Here is a 19,089-nt window from a genome sequence, read left to right as displayed (position 1 = left end):
CGTCCCAGCTCCGAAATTTGGGACTGAAGCTGTGAGACAGGGCTACCTCTTTCAATGTCCATTTCTGGTGCCTCAGCACCTGCACCCTGAAAGTTGTCCTCCATCGCAGCTGCACCTCTGATGTCCTCAGCATCCATGACTTGACTTGACTGCTCCGGCAGTTTTAGTTCTCAAACAATCAGTTCAACACTGTCCTCCTCGCTGTCCTCAAGCTCAGGAGTCCTGATGCGCTGGCACCTTGTACTGCTGTCGCTTCTACCAGGATGGAACTGCAGGTCCTTTCAGCACTTAGTCGCCTTTTGCCACTACCGTTGTTTGCACTGTTGTTACAAAAAACTAAATCAGCCCCAAACAAAACAGAACCCCACTCCTGGTACCAAAATTAGATGTGGCCGGGCAAGTGAACTTGTACTAAATAAAAAAAACACAAACACCGCCAGGACATCTAACAAATAAGGGTTCTTTTATTCTTGACTGAGCTTAAAAGGAAACTCAGCATTAAGGTCTAATTCAGGGTAAGACAAAGTAAAGAAAATAAAAATAAATAAATTTACAGAGACAACCACCTAATTAACGTCAGTGGTCTTAACTTTCCTGACGAGGTTTCACAGGATTACAGGCCCTTCAATTTTACCCGGTGCAAACAAGGTTACAAAAACGGAAAAACGGCGTACAAAACAACGGCGTACAAAACAACGGCGTACAAAACAATGGCGTACAAAACAATGGCGTACAAAACAACGGCAGTGGCCTATATGTGCTCTCCTGTTTAAACAAACAAAGAACAAAAAGAACATAAACATACATATCCCATTTGCGTATATATAGCTTCTTATAAGCATATTAATCAGAAAATACACAAAATGATACAGACTTTGAGACGATTAAATAAGCAACACTTACTCCGACTGATTCCACGAAGCACACAGCAAAAGCTCACATGGTCATTAACACTCGATCTCACATTTCGTTGCTCTCCCCTCTAACACAGTAAAGTATAAGAATTACTGCTCGGTAAACATATAATAACATACTTTACATTATTTAACACTTTAATTCTTGGGACATTTTATAGTAACTCACGCTCGATCTCCATTAACGTGGTCCGAATTTCCCTTCCCCCACTGGCGATCTCTCACGTGCAATAAGGCAACTCCTTTGTAATCGTCAAATGAAACCATGTACCCACACATTCATGAGTAGATATAAACTGGGATTTATCTCCTTTTAACAGTTTTATCAACTATTTCTTTGTGCAACGCTTTAACTCAGTTCTCCGTCGGTCGACGTGCACTTCTCTCTCACATGTGCGCGCGACGCTTATTTCTTAAAGGGACAGCGCACATAACCACGTGACAGGAAACCAAAGGTGCATTTCCAGGGATATAAAATAAAATATAAAGTGAATTCTACCCGGTTACATATATATATATATATATATATATATATATAATGTCTGTATATGTCTTGTCACGGGGCGGATGAAGCACAGCACAAACAGAGGCGTTTGAACCCCGGAGGGCACGTTTATTCAACAATAAAAAGTGATACGTGAATCGTGAGCCGGTGCACAACCGCTGTCAGTGGCGGTATCTTCTGGGTGCTCGGTGCTCAGTGTGCAGTCGGTGAGTACGGCAGCGGCGAATCCTGGGGGAATTAGCTCCGTGTCGCGGTTCAAGGACTGGCTTCTAGAAAGCAAACAAAAGAGACAACAGTCAGAGACAGCATGTGGGAGTGTGGTAGCTCACTGGAGCGCGGGCCTGACGTGGCTTATCTGGCCACCGGCAAATGAGCTCCAGGTGCGGCGAGTCCGGTGATCAGTGGCTTTTCCAGGTGATCGTGGTTTATTCCCAGGTCAACGCTGATGGAGCGCGAGGAACCAGCGGGTCACCCTGGCATTGGTGTCCTTGGCCCGGGACATCCACTGAAGGGGTGCATGGTCGGTCAGCAGGGTGAACCGCCGGCCCAGGAGGTAGTAACGCAGCTCCAGGACTGCCCACCTGATGGCCAGGGCCTCCTTCTCCACCGCCGCGTAGTTCCTCTCGGCTGGGTTCAGCTTCCTGCTGATGAAAAGTACGGGATGCTCCTCACCTGCCTGGACCTGAGACAGGACGGCTCCCAGACTCACGTCGGAAGCATCCGTTTGCAGGAGGAAGGGGCAGCCGAAGTCCGGGGCTCGCAGAACCGGGCTTGAAGTCAGGACTTCCTTGATCCGGGTGAAGGCCTCCTCCGCAGCAGGACTCCAGGGTATCCTCTCGGGCTGCCCCTTCCTGGTCAGGTCTGTCAGAGGGGCGGCTATAGGGTAGAAGTTGGGGATAAAGCAGCGGTAGTATCCGGCCAACCCCAGAAAGGCGCGTACCTGGGACTTCGTGGTTGGACGAGGGGCCTCCCGGACGGCCGTGACCTTCTGTTCTTGGGGCTGGATTAGGCCCCGGCCAACGCGGTATCCCAGCTACTTGGCCTCGTGGAGCGCCAGGTGACATTTCCTGGGATTGGCGGTGAGTCAGGCCCGTCGGAGATCCCGCAACACCGCTCCGAGGCGCTCTAGGTGTTCTTCCCAGGTCTCCGAGTGAACCACCACATCATCCAGACAGGTGGCAGCATAGTGTTGGTGAGGCCGGAGGAGAATGTCCATGAGCCGTTGGAACGTGGCGGGTGCCCCGTGTAGCCCGAAGGGGAGGGTCCGGTACTGCCAGTGGCCACCGGGGGTCGAGAAGGCAGTTTTGGGCTTTGCTTCGTCGGTTAGGGGGACATGCCAGTAGCCTTTGTTGAGGTCAAGTGTTGAGATGTACCGGGCCCTCCCCAGACGATCTAGCAGTTCATCCACACGGGGCATCGGGTAGCCATCGAACTCGGAGACCTGGTTGAGCCGCCGGAAGTCGTTGCAGAAGCGGAGCGAGCCGTCAGGCTTGGGGACCAGGACGATCGGGCTGGACCACGGGCTGGTAGATGGCTCAATTACCCCAAACTTCAGCATTTGTTGGATTTCCTCCTCTATAGCCCGTCGACGAGCCTCAGGGATACGGTAGGGCCGCTGTTTTACTATGATGCCGGGGGGAGTTTTGATGTTGTGCTGTAGGATGTGGGTCTGCCCGGGCGATGGCGAGAACACATCCGAGAACTGACCGACCAGATGTTTGATGTCTGACTTCTGGGCGGGAGACAGCATGACGTTCATGTCGACGACCGGGGCTTCCTGAGTGGTGAGGGCCGCTAGGTTCTCCCTGGTCCCCACCCATTTCTTCAGCAAGTTGATATGGTAAATCTGCTCGGGTTGGCGTCGGTCGGGTTGCCTGACTTTATAATTTACTGGGCCCAGCCGTTCCAGTACGGTGTACGGTCCCTGCCACGTGGCCAGAAACTTGCAGGCCTGGGTGGGGACCAGAACCATGACCCGGTCGCCGACTTGGAATTCTCGCGGCTGGGCGGGGCAGTTGTAGTGGCGTTGCTGAGCTCTCTGGGCCTCAGTCATGTGCTCCCGCACCAGGGGCATCACCCGTTCGATCCGGTCCCGCATGGCCTGGATGTGTTCGACGACCGACCTCTGGGCCGCCGGCTGCTGCTGCTGTTCCCAGGCCTCCCTGGTGACATCCAGCAGGCTTCGGGGCTGACGGCAAAACAGCAGTTCAAATGGCGTGAACCCAGTGGAGGCCTGGGGCACCTCTCGAATCCCGAAGAGGACGTAGGGGAGAAGTAAGTCCCAGTCTCGGCGATCCTCGGCCGTCACCCGCCGAAGCATCCGTTTGAGGGTCTGATTAAATCTTTCGACCAGGCCGTCGGTCTGGGGATGGTAGACAGAGGTGCACAGCTGATGGATCTTCAGCAGCCGGCAGAAGTCGGCCATCACACGGGACATGAACGGGGTGCCTTGGTCGGTCAGAATCTCGCTGGGGATCTGGCCGAGGGTCGGGTCCTGATCCAGCAGCCAATGTTGGGCCAGACGGGTGAACTCGGCGACTTGAGCCCGGGCCGGTCGGCGTGGTTGGAACGCCCAGTCAAAGAACCCCTGGGCCGCGCAGATCGGAGATAGACCGACCCTTCCGAGGATCTCCCGTTTCAGGTCGTCATAGTTGGTAGCCAGGTCGGCCGGCATGGCGTAGAAGCTGCGCTGCGCTTCTCCAGTTAGCAGCGGGGCCAGCGCGCGTGCCCAATCTCGGCGATCCCATCCTTCCGTGACGGCGACATTCTCAAACATCTGTAGAAAAATCTCTGGGTCGTCATGGCTGGTCATTTTTGGGAGGAGTTGCGCTGCTTGAACGTGGGGATCGGGCACGGCGAGGTGCGGTCGAGGGGCGGCACGCTGGGCAGCGAACTCCTGCTCGAGCTGCCCTTGTCGGTTCGCCAGGTGTTCAACAATCTGCTGCTGTCGAAGGGACACCTCTGTAAGTTGCTGTAGCAGCTCCTCCATCTCCTGGCCGGGTCGCGAGCGCTTAGCTGGAGGGGACAAAGAGAAGAAAAAAAAGATGAGTCGAGGTAGGGGCACTTTAAACAAAATGGCGTCCGCAGCGTAATGTTTATCTTTCTTCTCTTTGTTTTGCGTGTTTGTGAGTGCTTCAACATGCCCGCATTCTCCACCACTTGTCACGGGGCGGATGAAGCACAGCACAAACAGAGGCGTTTGAACCCCAGAGGGCACGTTTATTCAACAATACAAGCGATTCGTGAATCGTGAGCCGGTGCACAACCGCTGTCAGTGGCGTTATCTTCTGGGTGCTCGGTGCTCAGTGTGCAGTCGGTGAGTACGGCAGCGGCGAATCCTGGGGGAATTAGCTCCGTGTCGCGGTTCAAGGACTGGCTTCTAGAAAGCAAACAAAAGAGACAACAGTCAGAGACAGCATGTGGGAGTGTGGTAGCTCACTGGAGCGCGGGCCTGACGTGGCTTATCTGGCCACCGGCAAACGAGCTCCAGGTGCGGCGAGTCCGGTGATCAGTGGCTTTTCCAGGTGATCGTGGTTTATTCCCAGGGCAACGCTGATGGTAGCTCGGGACGCCCGTCACAGTCTGTATATGACATATATAAGTATCAGTTAGTTTTTTTGGAAATATGTAATTTGTGCAACCTGTTTAACTTGGATCAGGTATTTTACATCTAGCAGACCAAAAATTACACAGTTTACAATGACCAGATATTAACAGATTTTACCCTTTTCATATGATGTGAGTAGATTCTCACCTCTACTCTTCTTTGCTTCACATAATAAATCAAATAATACTAATTCAGAAATACATATTTTTTTCTATTACATTTTAACAGGTCTCAGCCTGTAATATGTTTGGCTATAAATGTCACCGTTGACCCACCAATCATCAGTCAGAAATTCTTTCATTGCTCTGTCCCGCTTGATCGCAACACACCTGTTGCCACAGTTACAATCTGTGTCACTGTAAAAGAAATTGCCAAGGGTGATATAAAAGGTAAGTTATTCAGAGAAAGAGAGAAAAATATTCAATTTCATGAATAATCTTTGTTGTCCAACAATACAGAACAACTATACCTTTTTGACAGTATATTTACTGTATCATTGATTCAGGTAATTTTGGTTCTTTGGTGTCAGTGGCTTTGGAGCTGGAGCTAGACCCTTTGGCCAGAACTCCTCGGCTGTTATTTGGTTCCAAATCAGCTTCATTTCTCCTCACCCTCAATGGTAACCTGAGCAGCATTTCTCCTGTCTGCACTACTCTGTATATCAGCGTCCAGGTCAGTGTAAAACAGACACAAAATATTATTGTATGTCATAAAAAACTACATCAAAAGACATGAAAATGCATAGTAGTAAGGGCCTTTTAATGTAAAGTATAACATATAGAATAAAGAAACAAAAATAAATATAATACATACAGCATGTTATGCATTGTGGTAAAACTATATTTAGTTTTTGTGCATATTGTTATGTGTTCACTACAGGAGTGTATTTCAGACTACCATGAAGTCCCTCTCACTGTGAAAATGAAAGTAACAACAGAAGTTATTCCAGGAACAGAAGGTCTGAGGCCAGTGCTGAGCCCTGACTGCTGCCCTGCATTTACAGAGATGGTGTGTGGGATATTATAATTTTATTCTCTCAACCATAGATGTCTCAGAATCTCATCCTAGAATTTACACTGTTTTTAATTTTGTCATTTCATCTAAATATCAGTGGATTTAATCAAATGAGTTTTGATGTTAATTTATTTTTTCTTGTGTCAAAAAATGACCAATGACATTGGATAATGTTGAATATCAAAGTTTATCAAAGGATTTTACCCCTCATTTAATATTTAATATTACATATTTGTGCTATAACAACAATAGCAAATGTTTTAATTTATTTAACTGAATAATGCATTGACGAATGCATCATCATGCACATTCTCAACTTATATCTTAATATGTACTTAAGGGGGCATCTTCCCACATCTTACCCTAATGGTATACCCGTGTCATCTTATGATGTTTGTGTTCTTCAGGTGGTTCTGGAAAAAGTGTGTGGGGAAGATCATGTGTGTACATCAGATTTAAATGTGTCTCTGTCTTTTAAGAGGTTAGTGTATACACTTACATTTCATATCTTTACATCTGTTATAGATGCTTTCAAGAGATTAATATATAAATATGGATATTTACTTACATAAGTAAAAGAAATTACAATACAGTAAAGTTTACAGTAAAACTGGCAATTAATCAAAACAATATTTACTGGCAGTAGTCCATTTCTCCTCAAAAAACAGTTTTGTTTTTTTTATTGATATTTATACATCATACAGCTAAATAAACACACTTCCCACTGATATATGTTTTGATAGGATAGGATGATACTGGGCTGAGATACAGCTACTTGAAAATCTGGAATCTGACGTTGCAAAATTGCCTTTAAAATTGCACAGATTACGTTCTCACAAATGTATATTACACAAATGTGTAAAAAGTCACAGAAAACTTACTTAAAAATACAGATACTTACTTTCACCTTACAGTGAAAATTACTCCACTACAAATTACAAGTCAATATTTGCAAAACAACTTGATTAAAACTTAAGTGTTTGATAGTTTGTTAACAGTATTTAAGTATTCTACTATATATAGGCTCAAAGATGCATTAGTCAAAGGGACATAAAAGGCCAAAAATTGTCAGAAACTTAGGGAACTATAAACTGCAAGGGACTCCTGTGTCTGGCTGCCCTGGTGCTCAGTGCTCTGTAGCGTCGACCAGACGGCAACAGTTCAAAGATGGAGTGTGCTGGATGTGAGGGGTTCAGAGTGATTTTCTTAGCCCTTTTGTGCATTCTGGATAAGTACATTTCTTGGAGAGTGGGGAGAGACGTACCAATGATTCTCTCAGCAGTCCTGACTACTCTCTGTAGTCTTCTGAGGTCAGAGTTGGTCGCTGTTACCAAACAGTTATAGGAGTGCAGAGGATGGATTTAGTGATGACGGAATAGAACTGTTTTAGCAGTTCCTGTGGCAGGTTGATGAAGGAAGTACAATCTCTGCTGGGCCTTTTTAACAATGGAGTCAACGTGAGTGTCCCACATCAGGTCCTGGGAGATGATGGTGCCCAGGAACCTGAATGACTCCACTGTTACCACAGTGCTGTCCATGATGGCAAGTGGGGGGAGTGCAGGGGGGTTCCTCCTGAAGTCCACTATCATCTCCACTGTTTTGAGCGTGTTGAGTTGTTTAGACTTCTTCATCCAGCCAGCTCCTTAACCTCCTGTCTGTAAGCAGACTCGTCGAGGCTGATGACTGTGGTGTCATGCCCAAACTTCAGGACTTTGACAGAGTTGTCTTTAGAGGTGCAGTCATTGGTGTAGAGGGAGAAGAGCAGTGGGGAGAGGACACAACCCTGAGGGACTCCAGTGCTGGTTGTACGGGTGCTGGGTGAGAATTTTTCCAGCCTCACAAACTGCTGTCTGTCTGTCAGGAAGCTGCTGATCCACTGACAGACTGAGGTGGGCACAGAGAGCTGGGTTAATTTGGGGTGGAAGAGGTTTGGGATGATAGTGTTGATCCCCAAACAGGATCCTCACATAAGTCCTTGGTCTGTCTAGGTGTTGCAGAACATAATGCAGACCCATATTGATCGCATCCTCCACTGTCCTTCAGATATCCCAAGACGAGTTTTTCAAATGATTTCATGACCACAGACGTTAGTGCAAGGGTGTGAAATCATTAAGTCAGTAATTAAGTAATTTTGGGTATCTCTAGGTTTGGGGATGATGGTGAAGTGTTTAAAGCATTAAGGCACTCCACACAGCTCCAGTGATCTGTGTGAAGATGGGGCCAGTTGGTAAGCACAGATTTTCAGACAGGCTGGAGTCACATGGTCTGGGCCTGTTGCCTTTCTTCTTTTGTTTTTTTCTGAAGACCTGGAACACATCATCTTTGCTGAGTTGAAGGGCAGGTGTGGGGGAGAGGGGGATTACAGGAGGTGAGAATGGTGTCTTTTCAAACCTGTAGTAAAACTCATTAAGGTTGTCTGCCAATTGTTGATTTGCCACAGTGCTGGGGTATAGTGTCTTGTAGTTGGTGATGTCTTTCAGATCTTTCCTCACAGAAGCTGCGTCACTAGAGGAGAACTGTGTGCAAAGCTTTTCAGAATAATCCTCTTTGCCACTCTGATCTCCTTTTCTAGTGTGTACTTGGCCTGTTTATACAGGACTCTGTCAACTATCCTGCGAGTATCTTCTTTGGCTTGACGGAGTTTAGCAGTGAACCATGGTTTGTCGTTGTTATAAGTTAAATAAGTCCTGGTAGGAATGCATATGTTCTCACAGAAACTGATATATGATGTTACAGTTTCTGTGAGCTCATCCAGATCTGTGGCAGCAGCTTCAAAAACAGTCCAATCAGTGAGAGAGAAGCAGGTTTGTAAATCCCGTCCTGCTTTGTTACCACTTTTTTTTACAGTCCTGAATACAGGTTTAGCTGATTTCAGCTTTTGCTTGTAGGTCGGTATGAGATGGACCAAACAGTAATCAAAGTCCCAATGCAGCTCGTTGGACAGAGTGATATGCATCTTTTATTACTGTGTAGCAGTGATCCAGTATATTACTGTCTCTGGTTGGACAAGTTAAGTCAAGTCAAGTCAAGTGGCTTTTTATTTTCTTTTGAACTACATATAGCTGTGCAGTACATAGTGAAATGAGACAACATTTCTCCAGGACTTGGTGCTACATAAAGTCACAACACAATACAAAAAACTCACATACTGAGCTAAGACAGTGTTTTAGCCACATAAAGTGCAAAGTGTGCAAACTAGTGCAAACAACAAGGGTGTAAAGTGCAAAAAGTGTGCCGTAGAGCAGTTTGGACAATACGCAAACTGTAATGGGTCAAGTGATGGTCGTAGCTGTGACTTGTTGTGCCTCATGACAAGCCTCTCAAAGCATTTCATCACAATTGGTGTCAGTTCGACGGGATGATAGTCATCGAGGCAGGAAACCACAGACCTCTTAGGCACCAGGACAATCGTTGTTTTGAGGCATGTCGGAATGACAGAGCTGCTCAGAGAGATGTTGAAGATATCAGTGAAGACATCAGCTAGCTGCTCTGCACATTCCTTTAGTACTCTCCCTGGAATGTTGTCCGGTCCAGCAGACTTCCATGGGTTAACTCTATAAAGTGTTTTCCTCACGCCAGCTGTGGGGAAGCAGAGTACCGGGTCGTTAGTATGAGGGGTGGACTTCCTCACCGTTGTGTTATTCTGCGCCTCAAAACGTGCATAGAAGTCATTGAGCGCATCTGGTAGGGAGGCGTCACCATCACAGACAGGTGAAGTTGTCTTGTAGTTGGTGATCGCTTGGATGCCCTGCCATATGCGCAGTGAGCCACTGCTGTTCTGATCTTCTGTTTTTAGAGTCGCCCGGTCCTTTGCTCTAAAGGTGAAGTCTCGCTCCTTCAGGAGAGCATGCACGTTAGCATTCATCCACGGCTTCTGGTTGTAACGTGTGGTGATGGTCTTGGAGATGGTTGCATAATCAATGCACTTCTCAATGTAGCCACTGATGATGTGTACTCCTCCAAGTCAATGGAATTGCCATTGGTTGCAACCTCCTTAAACATTTCCCAGTCAGTACACTCAAAACAGTCCTGAAGAGCAGAGATGGATCCTGCTGGCCAGGTTTTAATCTGTTTCAGAACCGTTTAGAGCGTCTGATGAGTGGTCTGTATGCTGGAATCAACATAACAGAGATGTGGTCTGAGCACTGCTTGCTGCGTCCTCTTCCCCGGCCTTTGGCATCAGAAGACACCCAAGACTGAGGGCCTGGTCTGCACAGCAAGCCGAGGTCACGGAGTCCGCGTACAATGTCGTCAATCATGTTAGTTACTGCATGGTTTCTGAACAATTTCGGTGTCTGGTGGTTGTATACGCAGACACAACTGTCGTCGGTGTCCATGCCCTATGAAATTTTGGCTGAAACATGCATGCAGATCGGCAAGTTTTTGTAAAGCCAGGCTCACATGCGCTTGCAGAGGACTGTCTGGAATGGTGTCATTTAGCTAGGTTTATGTGAAACACAGACCTGCAGAATTTGAAAAATCCCTGTTAGTCTGGGTGAGCAGAAGAAATTCATCCATTTTGTAGGGTAGAGATCGGAGGTTCGCCAACGGAATGCTGGGCAACAGCAATCAAAATCCGCTTTGTCTGAGTTTCACAAGCGCCAGCCTGCTTCCCCCATCTGTGCGACCTTAGGCGTTTGACCAGCACCGCTGCTCCGCTAACTACGATATTCAGCAAAACGTCTGAATAATCAAAAACTGGTGAAAGATTTTGTGGAGGGGTCTGCCGAATGTTTAGCAGTTCATCCCTGGTAAAAACTATGGTGTTTGAGAAACAAAAAACAGGAAAAACTAACAAAAACAATACAAGCACTTGAGAGCTAAGCACTGTGGCTACCATTCGCTACCAGGCACCATCCTGATCAAAAGCACTGAAGAGAATTGTGCACTCAGTTGAGTCATGTAATTTCACCTCAGCTCAGAATGCTTTTATAACGGATTTCAGAGGAATCTCAGAATCGATGCTGAATCATTTTTGAATCATTTGTGATAAATCAATGTATCATCCGAGCCATCCAAATTTCAACTTCACATGCAAACATAACTAAAATTGGCTGACTTATTTGCCTTTACTTTAATTTGATACAAACTATTTTCATCAGTGATAGAAATATGATTTAAGACAAGCAAGTTAGCAAGTTTAAGCATGTTTAGATTGAAAAAGATAAGACACAGTGAGACAATATAAAAAAAAAAAAATACAAATGAGAAGTAATAATAATTTACAGCTGATGGAGGGCAGCGCAGAAAGGATTCTACCCTTCGAAGGGAGTTGGGCATATGGATTCTTCTGTTTGAATTCACCCAATGTATTGTTTGCTATATAAGACTGGTTGAGGGCGACATACATATATGATTCTGTTTCACCAGGGATACTGTAGTAAGTGTTGCTGGTTACCCAGTGAATCTCTCAGTGGAGGTATTCAATAATGGAGAAGATTCCACAGATACAGAGCTTTTCCTTCATCATCCCACCATCCTCTCCTTTACCCGCATCAAAACGGTCAGATACTGTCACATCTTTGGACTCTGTGTTGTTGTTTTCATGTCCCATGTGTTCGGTGGGACCTAATTTCAGTTAATTGTCTCATTGTGTTCAGCTGTGTCTTGTTAATTTAATAATTTATGTTATGTATTTAATTCCAGTTTGTTTCAATTCAGTTTGTCCGATCTTGTCTTTTATACATGTGGTTCTAGTCTGTTTGCCTGCCTGCCTGCCTGCCTGCCTGCCTGTAGTGTCAATATTTGCTCTTGTGTAGAAGATTGAAACGGTTAAAGTTATATACTTGTTGAGTGCTGCTTCTGTACACCACACAGTGACAGGAAAAAAAAAGATAAAGAGCAGCCTTCCTTTTTTTATTTTTTTGCACTAAAGTTTTCCCCGTTCCTTGACCTAAATTTCACCTCCACATGAGCAAAGCTGTCCGGGAATGGTCTTCGAGAGAGCGTCGCCGCTTACATAGAGTGGGTGCTATACTCCAGCCCCACTCCAGATCCAGAGGCCAGCCCACCATCTCACTGCGTCGCGGAGGCACAGCCTGAGCCCACTGCACAATGGCTGAGGGTGAGCTTATAATCCATCTGGGGCTGCTGGATCTACAGGAGGAGCTGGATAACTGCACTGAGGTGTTAAACCTGGCACCTCCCCTGTGTCCTCACTGGTCCTGTCCAGCCGTCCTGAATCCCCACTGGTCCCTTCCAGCCATCCTGAATCCCCGCTGGTCCCATCCAGCCGTCCTCAGTCCCTGCCTCAAGGGCGCCCTCCAGAGACTGTTCCCCAAGGGCGCCCTCCAGAGACTGTTCCCCAAGGGCGCCCTCCAGAAACTGTTCCCCAAGGGCGCCATCCAGAGACACCTCCAGCGCCTTCTCCAGTGCATGCGTAGCCCGCACCTCCTCCAGTGCCAGATGTTTCCTGTCAACTCCCCCTAGGCTCCTAGCGCCCTCCTCTTCACCGTAGCCCATCAGTTCACCAGCTCCACAAGGCTCCATCGTTCCCCCCGGCTCCATCTTGGTCTGTCGCCGACCATCTGTCCCCTCGGAATAATACTCCTCCAGCTTCACCTTGTCCCTTCATTCCTCCTGCTCCACCTCATTCCTGTGTCGCTCCAGCTCCCCATCTGTCCTCCGGTTCCCCATCTCCGCATCGGTCGCCAGTGCCAGCGGCATCGCCTAAGCCCTCCAGCTCCTCGGTGTCACCCTGGCTCTTCGGCTCTGCGTCTCTGGCTTCTACACCACCTGCTCCGCTGCCGTCAGTCGGCCCTGGACTGCTCTGGATCCCACGGATCTCCTTCTACTCTAGACTCCTCCTGTCTCGTCCCTGGCTCCTCCCTCCATCGGTTCCTCCCTGGACTCTGTTTGATAAGTTCTGTTATCCCCGTTCTAAGTCTTTTTGTTTTGATGTTACTTTAGGTGCAAGGACTCGTTGAGTGCTCCTTCTCTACACCACACCGTGACAGATACCTTTGAACAAGTTTCTTTACAAATAGGTTACAAACGTTTTCTTACTACAAAGGTACAGTGGCAAGAAATTTTAATTATTAAAGGGTTACTCCACCCTTAAATTACAATTTTGTCATTAATCACCCCCATGACGTTCCAACCCTGTAAAACTTTTTTTCATCCTCAGAAAACTTGAGACGCTTTTGAACTGTCCCATTAGCCACTTTTCCACTGTTGGGTTAATGCATGCCTTTTTCATGTAAATCGAGCTACTTTGTTTTGTTATGTTTTTTTATCTCCATTCTGTCAGTCATGGGGTTTTGGTTCCTTTCCGCTGTCGCCTCTGGCATGCTTAGTTGGGGATGCTCAATTTCTAGTGATTATCGTTGATTTGATTATAGAGACTCTGCATTTAATAAAAAATTAAGTGTTTAATCTTGTCATTATACATTACTATAACTCTGTTCTTCTATTTAATACTGTTCAGTGCTTTGACAAAATCTGTATTGTTAAAAGCGCTATATAAATAAAAGTAATTGATTGATTAATTGATAAAACCCCAGTTTTCGCTGATGCAGGCCTATTTGGTATTATTGTTTTATTTGTCACCACAGTTGTTCATTAAAATAAAACCATAAAAAATGTTTGTGTTTATCCACTGATCCTAATGTAGGCTAAATCTCAAACAGTTGATTATTTTTATCAACATAGCCTATCGCCCAGCTCTGAAATTGCTCAGTCTTAATGCATATGTCTGCTTCATTTATTAGTAATTTAATCTGCTATGTTGTTTGGCCAATATTATGAGCAGCACAGCTCTGTTCTGTACTCAGAGATGCCATTGCCAAGTGTTTGATTGTAACTTAGTCTAAGTAATTTGTCATATTTTAATAAAATAAAACAAAAACATCTGCCAGTTGATTTTAACTAAATTCGCTGTGGTTAGCACTTAATATTTCCGTAGTAGAACCAAAAGCGTAGATTGTTCATAAAATTATATATTGCAGACTGTGCATGCTCAAGCGTCTACACCAAAAAGCTTTGCTGTATTATAAACCAATAAAATTGGGGATGGGTCGAGTGACATGTGTCACCTCACCTTAATGTGTCGCACACCCCATCACTCAGTCTGCACTCTGGGGTTACTCAAGCTAATAGTCTCAAACCTGTAGCATTGAGCCTAATATCACAACACATATCCACCGTTTGGCCAGAAGCTCAACAGCACTTCACAAAAACCTGGCCTTTACACGCAACCATGATCAAATCTTGTAAAACTATTAGGAAGTAAGTCACAGGAACTAGTGTAATCACAAAACAAACATGATAAAAGCGTGTTTGTTTGCATGTTTGCTTGATCATAATTAATTTATCAGGAGTGAAAATTAGTCACATGGAAATAAAGTGGTATGAACCATTATATCACAAAATAAAGAGTACTTATTCAGGTGGGTCTGTTTCTGTTTATTTGTAGTCACAGAATTCATCACAATTACAAAGCACAATTGGCCAATATCATGAGCAGCACAGCTCAATTCTAAGATATATTTTTTCCATCAGATATATGACCTGAGCAGCAGATGGAGCTCCCAAACAAAAAACATTATTATTTTATTTTTTTAAATAGACATATGACAGATAAAATGTGTTATTAAATAAAAACACTAAGAATCTGACATTTGATTTCTTCAAGCAGTCGTTTTTACCATGTTTAATGTTGATGTCTAGTGCAGTCTTTTGAATCACTTATAAACACCTATTTCTGCCTGTATGTTGATCATAATCCACTCTGGATGGTGACAGAACAGTCTTCTCACTCTGTGCAGGCTCATATGTACACACACACACATAACACTTATTTACTTCTTAAGGTTGCCTATGTCACGATTGAGGGGTCTGAGGCGTGCGGATCCATTCGCTGGCATGGTCAAAGCAGGCAGGCGTGAAATCACAGCAAACAGGTGTATTAGAGGCAAGGCAACAACAGAATACAAAAACAGGTAGAGGTCGCGTCAGGCAGCAACCTGCAGGTGAGGGGCCTGCTACAGCATTTATAGTCCAGGAACAGGAAGTAGCAGCAGAGGGAGTGATCACAGATCATCCAGACTCAAGGGCTCCCTCTGCTGGCTTGGTGATATAGCCCCCCTCCTAGGAGCGACTCCTGGCACTCAACAAAACAAAAAAAAACTGGAAGCTTGGGAGGAGGTTCCGGTGGAGGACGAGTCCCCGGGAGGGGGTCGGCAAGCAGAGTCCAGGGAGGAACAGACGGAGGGAGAAGACAGGAGGAGTCCAGAGCAGGAGGAGATCCAGAGCCCAGCCATGATGATCCATGGTGGAGCCAACAGAGGGAGGAGCCATGGAGGAGGAACGGCCATCGACTCCATGGGACCGACCGATGGCGGCAGAGCAGGTGGTGGAGGAGACTGAGGCGGAGACAGAGAGCCGAAGAGCCAGGGTGACATTGGAGGTCCTAGGCGATGCCGCAGGCTTCGGCAACTGATGTGGAGACGGGGGACGAGAAGGACGCGGCGAAGCCAGAGCGACAGAGGACTGAGGTGGAGCCGGAGGGAAGGAGGAGCCTGACAGAGAGCGGAGGGATAGAGGGACAAGGCGAAGCTGTAGGAGAGGAATCCTGAGGCGACGGATGGTCGACGACCGACCCAGGCGGAGCCGGAGAGACGATGGGGCCTGGTGGAGCTGGAGGACTGACGGACCATGGTGGAGAGGAGGGAGCTAGGAGCCTAAGGGAAGCCGACGGGTCTACAAGCCAAGGTGGAGTCCAGGACTCGGAGGCGGCGGCGATGGAGACTGGCAGACCCGTGGCGAGCTCCAGATGGTGGGCAGAGGATGAGTGCAGGGGCTGCTGGGATCCATCGACGACGTGCGGCAAGGGTGGGAGGGTGGGTTAACTTGAGGTGGCAAACGAGGCGCGGACACTGGACAGGGCGCAGGGCAGGCGGCCATCTTGTGCAGTGGATCAGGGCAGGTGGCCATCTTGTGCAGTGGATCAGGGTAGGCGGCCATCTTGGGAAGCGGCGCTGGGCAGGCGGCCATCTTGGGCAGCGGCTCGGGGAAGGCGGCCATCTTGGGCAGCCGCTTGGGGAAGGCGGCCATCTTGGGCAACGGCTCTGGGAAGGCGGCCATCTTGTGCAGCGGCTCTGGGAAAGCGGCCATCTTGTGCAGCGGCTCAGGGAAGGCGGCCATTACAGGAATCAATGCAGTGTCCTCTTTCTCTGTAATACCCAGCATGAATGCTGACCCCACAGTCACTAAAGCGAACTCTATAAACTGTGCAAGTGACTCACGTGGACCCTCCCGAACAAGTCGTGATTTGAGTGGCTGATTTATTCCCTCGTGAAAAAACTCAATTAACAAACAGTCCGGTAAATCAGAGAGGTAAGCCAGGTCCAGAAATTCTCGGGTATAGTGTTCGGTGCCCTGCTTGAGGGTTAGTGGAGACATTGCAAGGCGCCTACCTGGCCATGGATCGGGTGAAAAGCCGCTGGATCCTGGTGTGAGGTTGCATTCTGTCACGATTGAGGGGTCTGAGGCGTGCTGATCCATTCGCTGGCTTTTATTAAACAAAGGCATGGTCAAAGCAGGCTGGTGTCAAATCACAGCAAACAGGTATATTAGAGGCAAGGCAACAACAAAATCCAAAAACAGGCAGAGGTCGGGTCAGGCAGCAAACAATCATAGAATTAGAAGACAGGCAGGGTCAAAACCAAAGAATCTATGACTAGGGAAACAGAAGGGATACTAGGAATAACTATCGAACTATCGAACTATCGAACTATGTAACCTGCAAGTGAGGGGCCTGCTACAGCATTTATAGTCCAGGAACAGGAAGTAGCAGCAGAGGGAGTGATCACAGATCATCCAGACTCAAGGGCTACCTCTGCTGGCTTGGTGACAGCCTAGTTCTACCAAACATTTTATCAGTACGGTTGGTTACATTCTTCATCTTAGAGACAAAAAAAAGAAAAAATACAGGATGAAAGAGGAATATTTAATGTCTACATGACACACATGAATATCACAGTTCTGCCCATTACTCGTAGCTCATGTAGATGAGAAGGGTCACCCTGACCTGCTACCATGGGTCTGTAAAAGCAACACAACATCAAAGCAACATCTTGCAATAGAAATTACACACTTTTATCTGTATTGACTAATATATATGCTATTACTACTTAAATCAATCATAACATAATAAGAGAATTTATATCAAAAATAATAATACAGGGTCAAGGAGACCAATCAATGGAGCAATGGGCCATATGTAGACTAGGACATAGTAGTGATTTTATTTTTTATTTACCCCATTTTGCTGAAATTTCAGCAGGTGTTTGAGTGCCCTCAACCCATCCAAACTCAAAAGGGATTCATATTCTTGAACTATAGCCCTGAAATCTTTACAAGCATCGTAAGAAGCTGTTATGTCACAATTTAGATCTGGCTCTTCAATGTCCTAATGGTTCATCAGTCAAATACATAGTTTAATATTAATACATAAACAACAGTGTGGTAACAAGTAAAGAAAGCAGGGTCTCTGCAAATTTGTCCAAGCCTGCCTTAATTCTTGGGAGAAAAGTGGTGTGCACGGCTCAACCACTAAGTCATGCGATCATTATACCTCCAGTGAGTGCAGCACGTCTGTGTGCTTTTTGTTTTGGTTGCTATGATTCTGACATCACACCAAATACATTTAATCCCATTACAATATATATATATATATATATATATATATATATATATATATATATATATATATATATATATATATATATTTATGTTTAAAAACAGTTTTTTATCAATAAATGTAAGATGTATAAACAAGATGGCGCGGATTCATGGCAACATACTGTTGTCCTTGTTATGTGTTAAATTTTTTTGTTTTTGTTTGGATTGTATTGGTGGTATGGTGTCGTATAACAGAATGGAGTTATTGTACATCAGAGACAACATAATTTAGTTTCAGCCAAAACTATCCTTTCTCCAGACATCATTGTGACTGGTCGGATGGATACTCCTATTACGGATGCTAATAATAGTAGTTACAGCATGCCACAAGGAATAAAGAAAGGGTGGCAAGCAGGTGCTTTGGTGTTATGCTTTACTGAGACTTGTCTGAATGAGGATATTCCAACGTTATTCAACGTTACATCAACCGAGATTCTTCTTGTACAGGGCAGTCCGGACTTCAATTGTATGTTTCATGAATCTACGATGGTGCACGGACATTAAGGTAATTTCCAAGGCACGGTCAACTAACTTGGAATTTTTTACCATCAAGTGCAAACCTTTCTTCCAGCTAAGAGACTTCACTTCGGTCATTTTGGTTGGTGTGTAAATTCCACCTCAAGCAGTAGCTATTGATGCATCTCAACAGTTGGTTGTTAATATTCTTCAATTAGAAAACTCATTTCCAGATTCAACGATATTGATTCTTGGGTACTTCAACAATGTCAATTCGAGGAAAATCATACCCAGATTCTAACAGCAAGCTACAGTAATGACCAGGGCTAACAAGACATTAGATAAATGCTACAGTGTGTTTCCTAATGCCTTTCACTCTGTATCTTGGTCAGTCAGACCATAATATGATATTTCTTATTCCTGTTTATTGCTTCAAATATAAATATATCGCACATGTAAGAAGGATAGTTAAAAAATGGTCTGCTTCTGAAATAAAGACACTAATGGACAGTTTAGAGATTACTGATTGGTCTGTGTTTGTTGAAGCATGTGTTAATATCTATACAGAAATATACAGAAGTGATCATGTCATATATACATTTATGTGAGATGGTTTTTACCTGTTACTTAATAATATAATTATTATATAATAATAAGCCACTTTGAAAAAGCAGTCAAAAGACAAAAAGTGTAATTTGGAAAACAAACTGATGACTAGAGACACAGTCTTGATGTCACCAAGCCAGCAGAGGGAGCCCTGACCTCTGGGTGATCTGCATTCACTCCCTCTGCGACAACTTCCTGTCCCAGGACTATAAATACTGCAGCAAGCCACTCAACTGCAGGTTGCATTGTTCGCCTGTTTCATTGTTTGGATTGCTATTGGTTTGTTTCTAGTTTCCTGTTTCCCT

General features: G+C 45.8%; 1 protein-coding gene and 1 long non-coding RNA gene across 4 annotated transcripts in view; one reads left to right on the top strand and one right to left on the bottom strand.

Moving 5' to 3' along the window:
* LOC122346005 (integrin alpha-X-like) overlaps nucleotides 1–19,089 on the top strand; it is an 88,681-nt gene that overhangs the window by 40,056 nt on the left and 29,536 nt on the right. Inside the window, exons 11-15 of one of the 2 annotated variants that reach the window (XM_043240627.1) lie at nucleotides 5,255–5,415; nucleotides 5,556–5,698; nucleotides 5,906–6,034; nucleotides 6,448–6,521; nucleotides 11,411–11,543. In XM_043240627.1, coding sequence (XP_043096562.1) covers nucleotides 5,255–5,415; nucleotides 5,556–5,698; nucleotides 5,906–6,034; nucleotides 6,448–6,521; nucleotides 11,411–11,543 — 640 coding nt within the window. Of the gene's footprint in view, nucleotides 1–5,254; nucleotides 5,416–5,531; nucleotides 5,699–5,905; nucleotides 6,035–6,447; nucleotides 6,522–11,410; nucleotides 11,544–19,089 lie in introns of both variants that reach the window. The other variant, XM_043240626.1, reaches the window with a different exon arrangement.
* LOC122346007 lies at nucleotides 445–1,304 on the bottom strand. 2 transcript variants are annotated; one of them, XR_006251071.1, is made up of 3 exons: nucleotides 1,084–1,304; nucleotides 904–982; nucleotides 445–765 (listed from the first exon to the last, which is right to left on the bottom strand). It is a non-coding gene; the product is annotated as an uncharacterized LOC122346007 (long non-coding RNA). The 2 variants fall into 2 exon arrangements; XR_006251070.1 differs by having other exon boundaries at nucleotides 445–982.

The sequence above is a fragment of the Puntigrus tetrazona genome, chromosome 5 (genome assembly GCF_018831695.1).
Source record: "Puntigrus tetrazona isolate hp1 chromosome 5, ASM1883169v1, whole genome shotgun sequence".
Classification (NCBI taxonomy): domain Eukaryota; kingdom Metazoa; phylum Chordata; class Actinopteri; order Cypriniformes; family Cyprinidae; genus Puntigrus; species Puntigrus tetrazona.
This window is presented reverse-complemented; position numbering and strand designations above follow the sequence as displayed.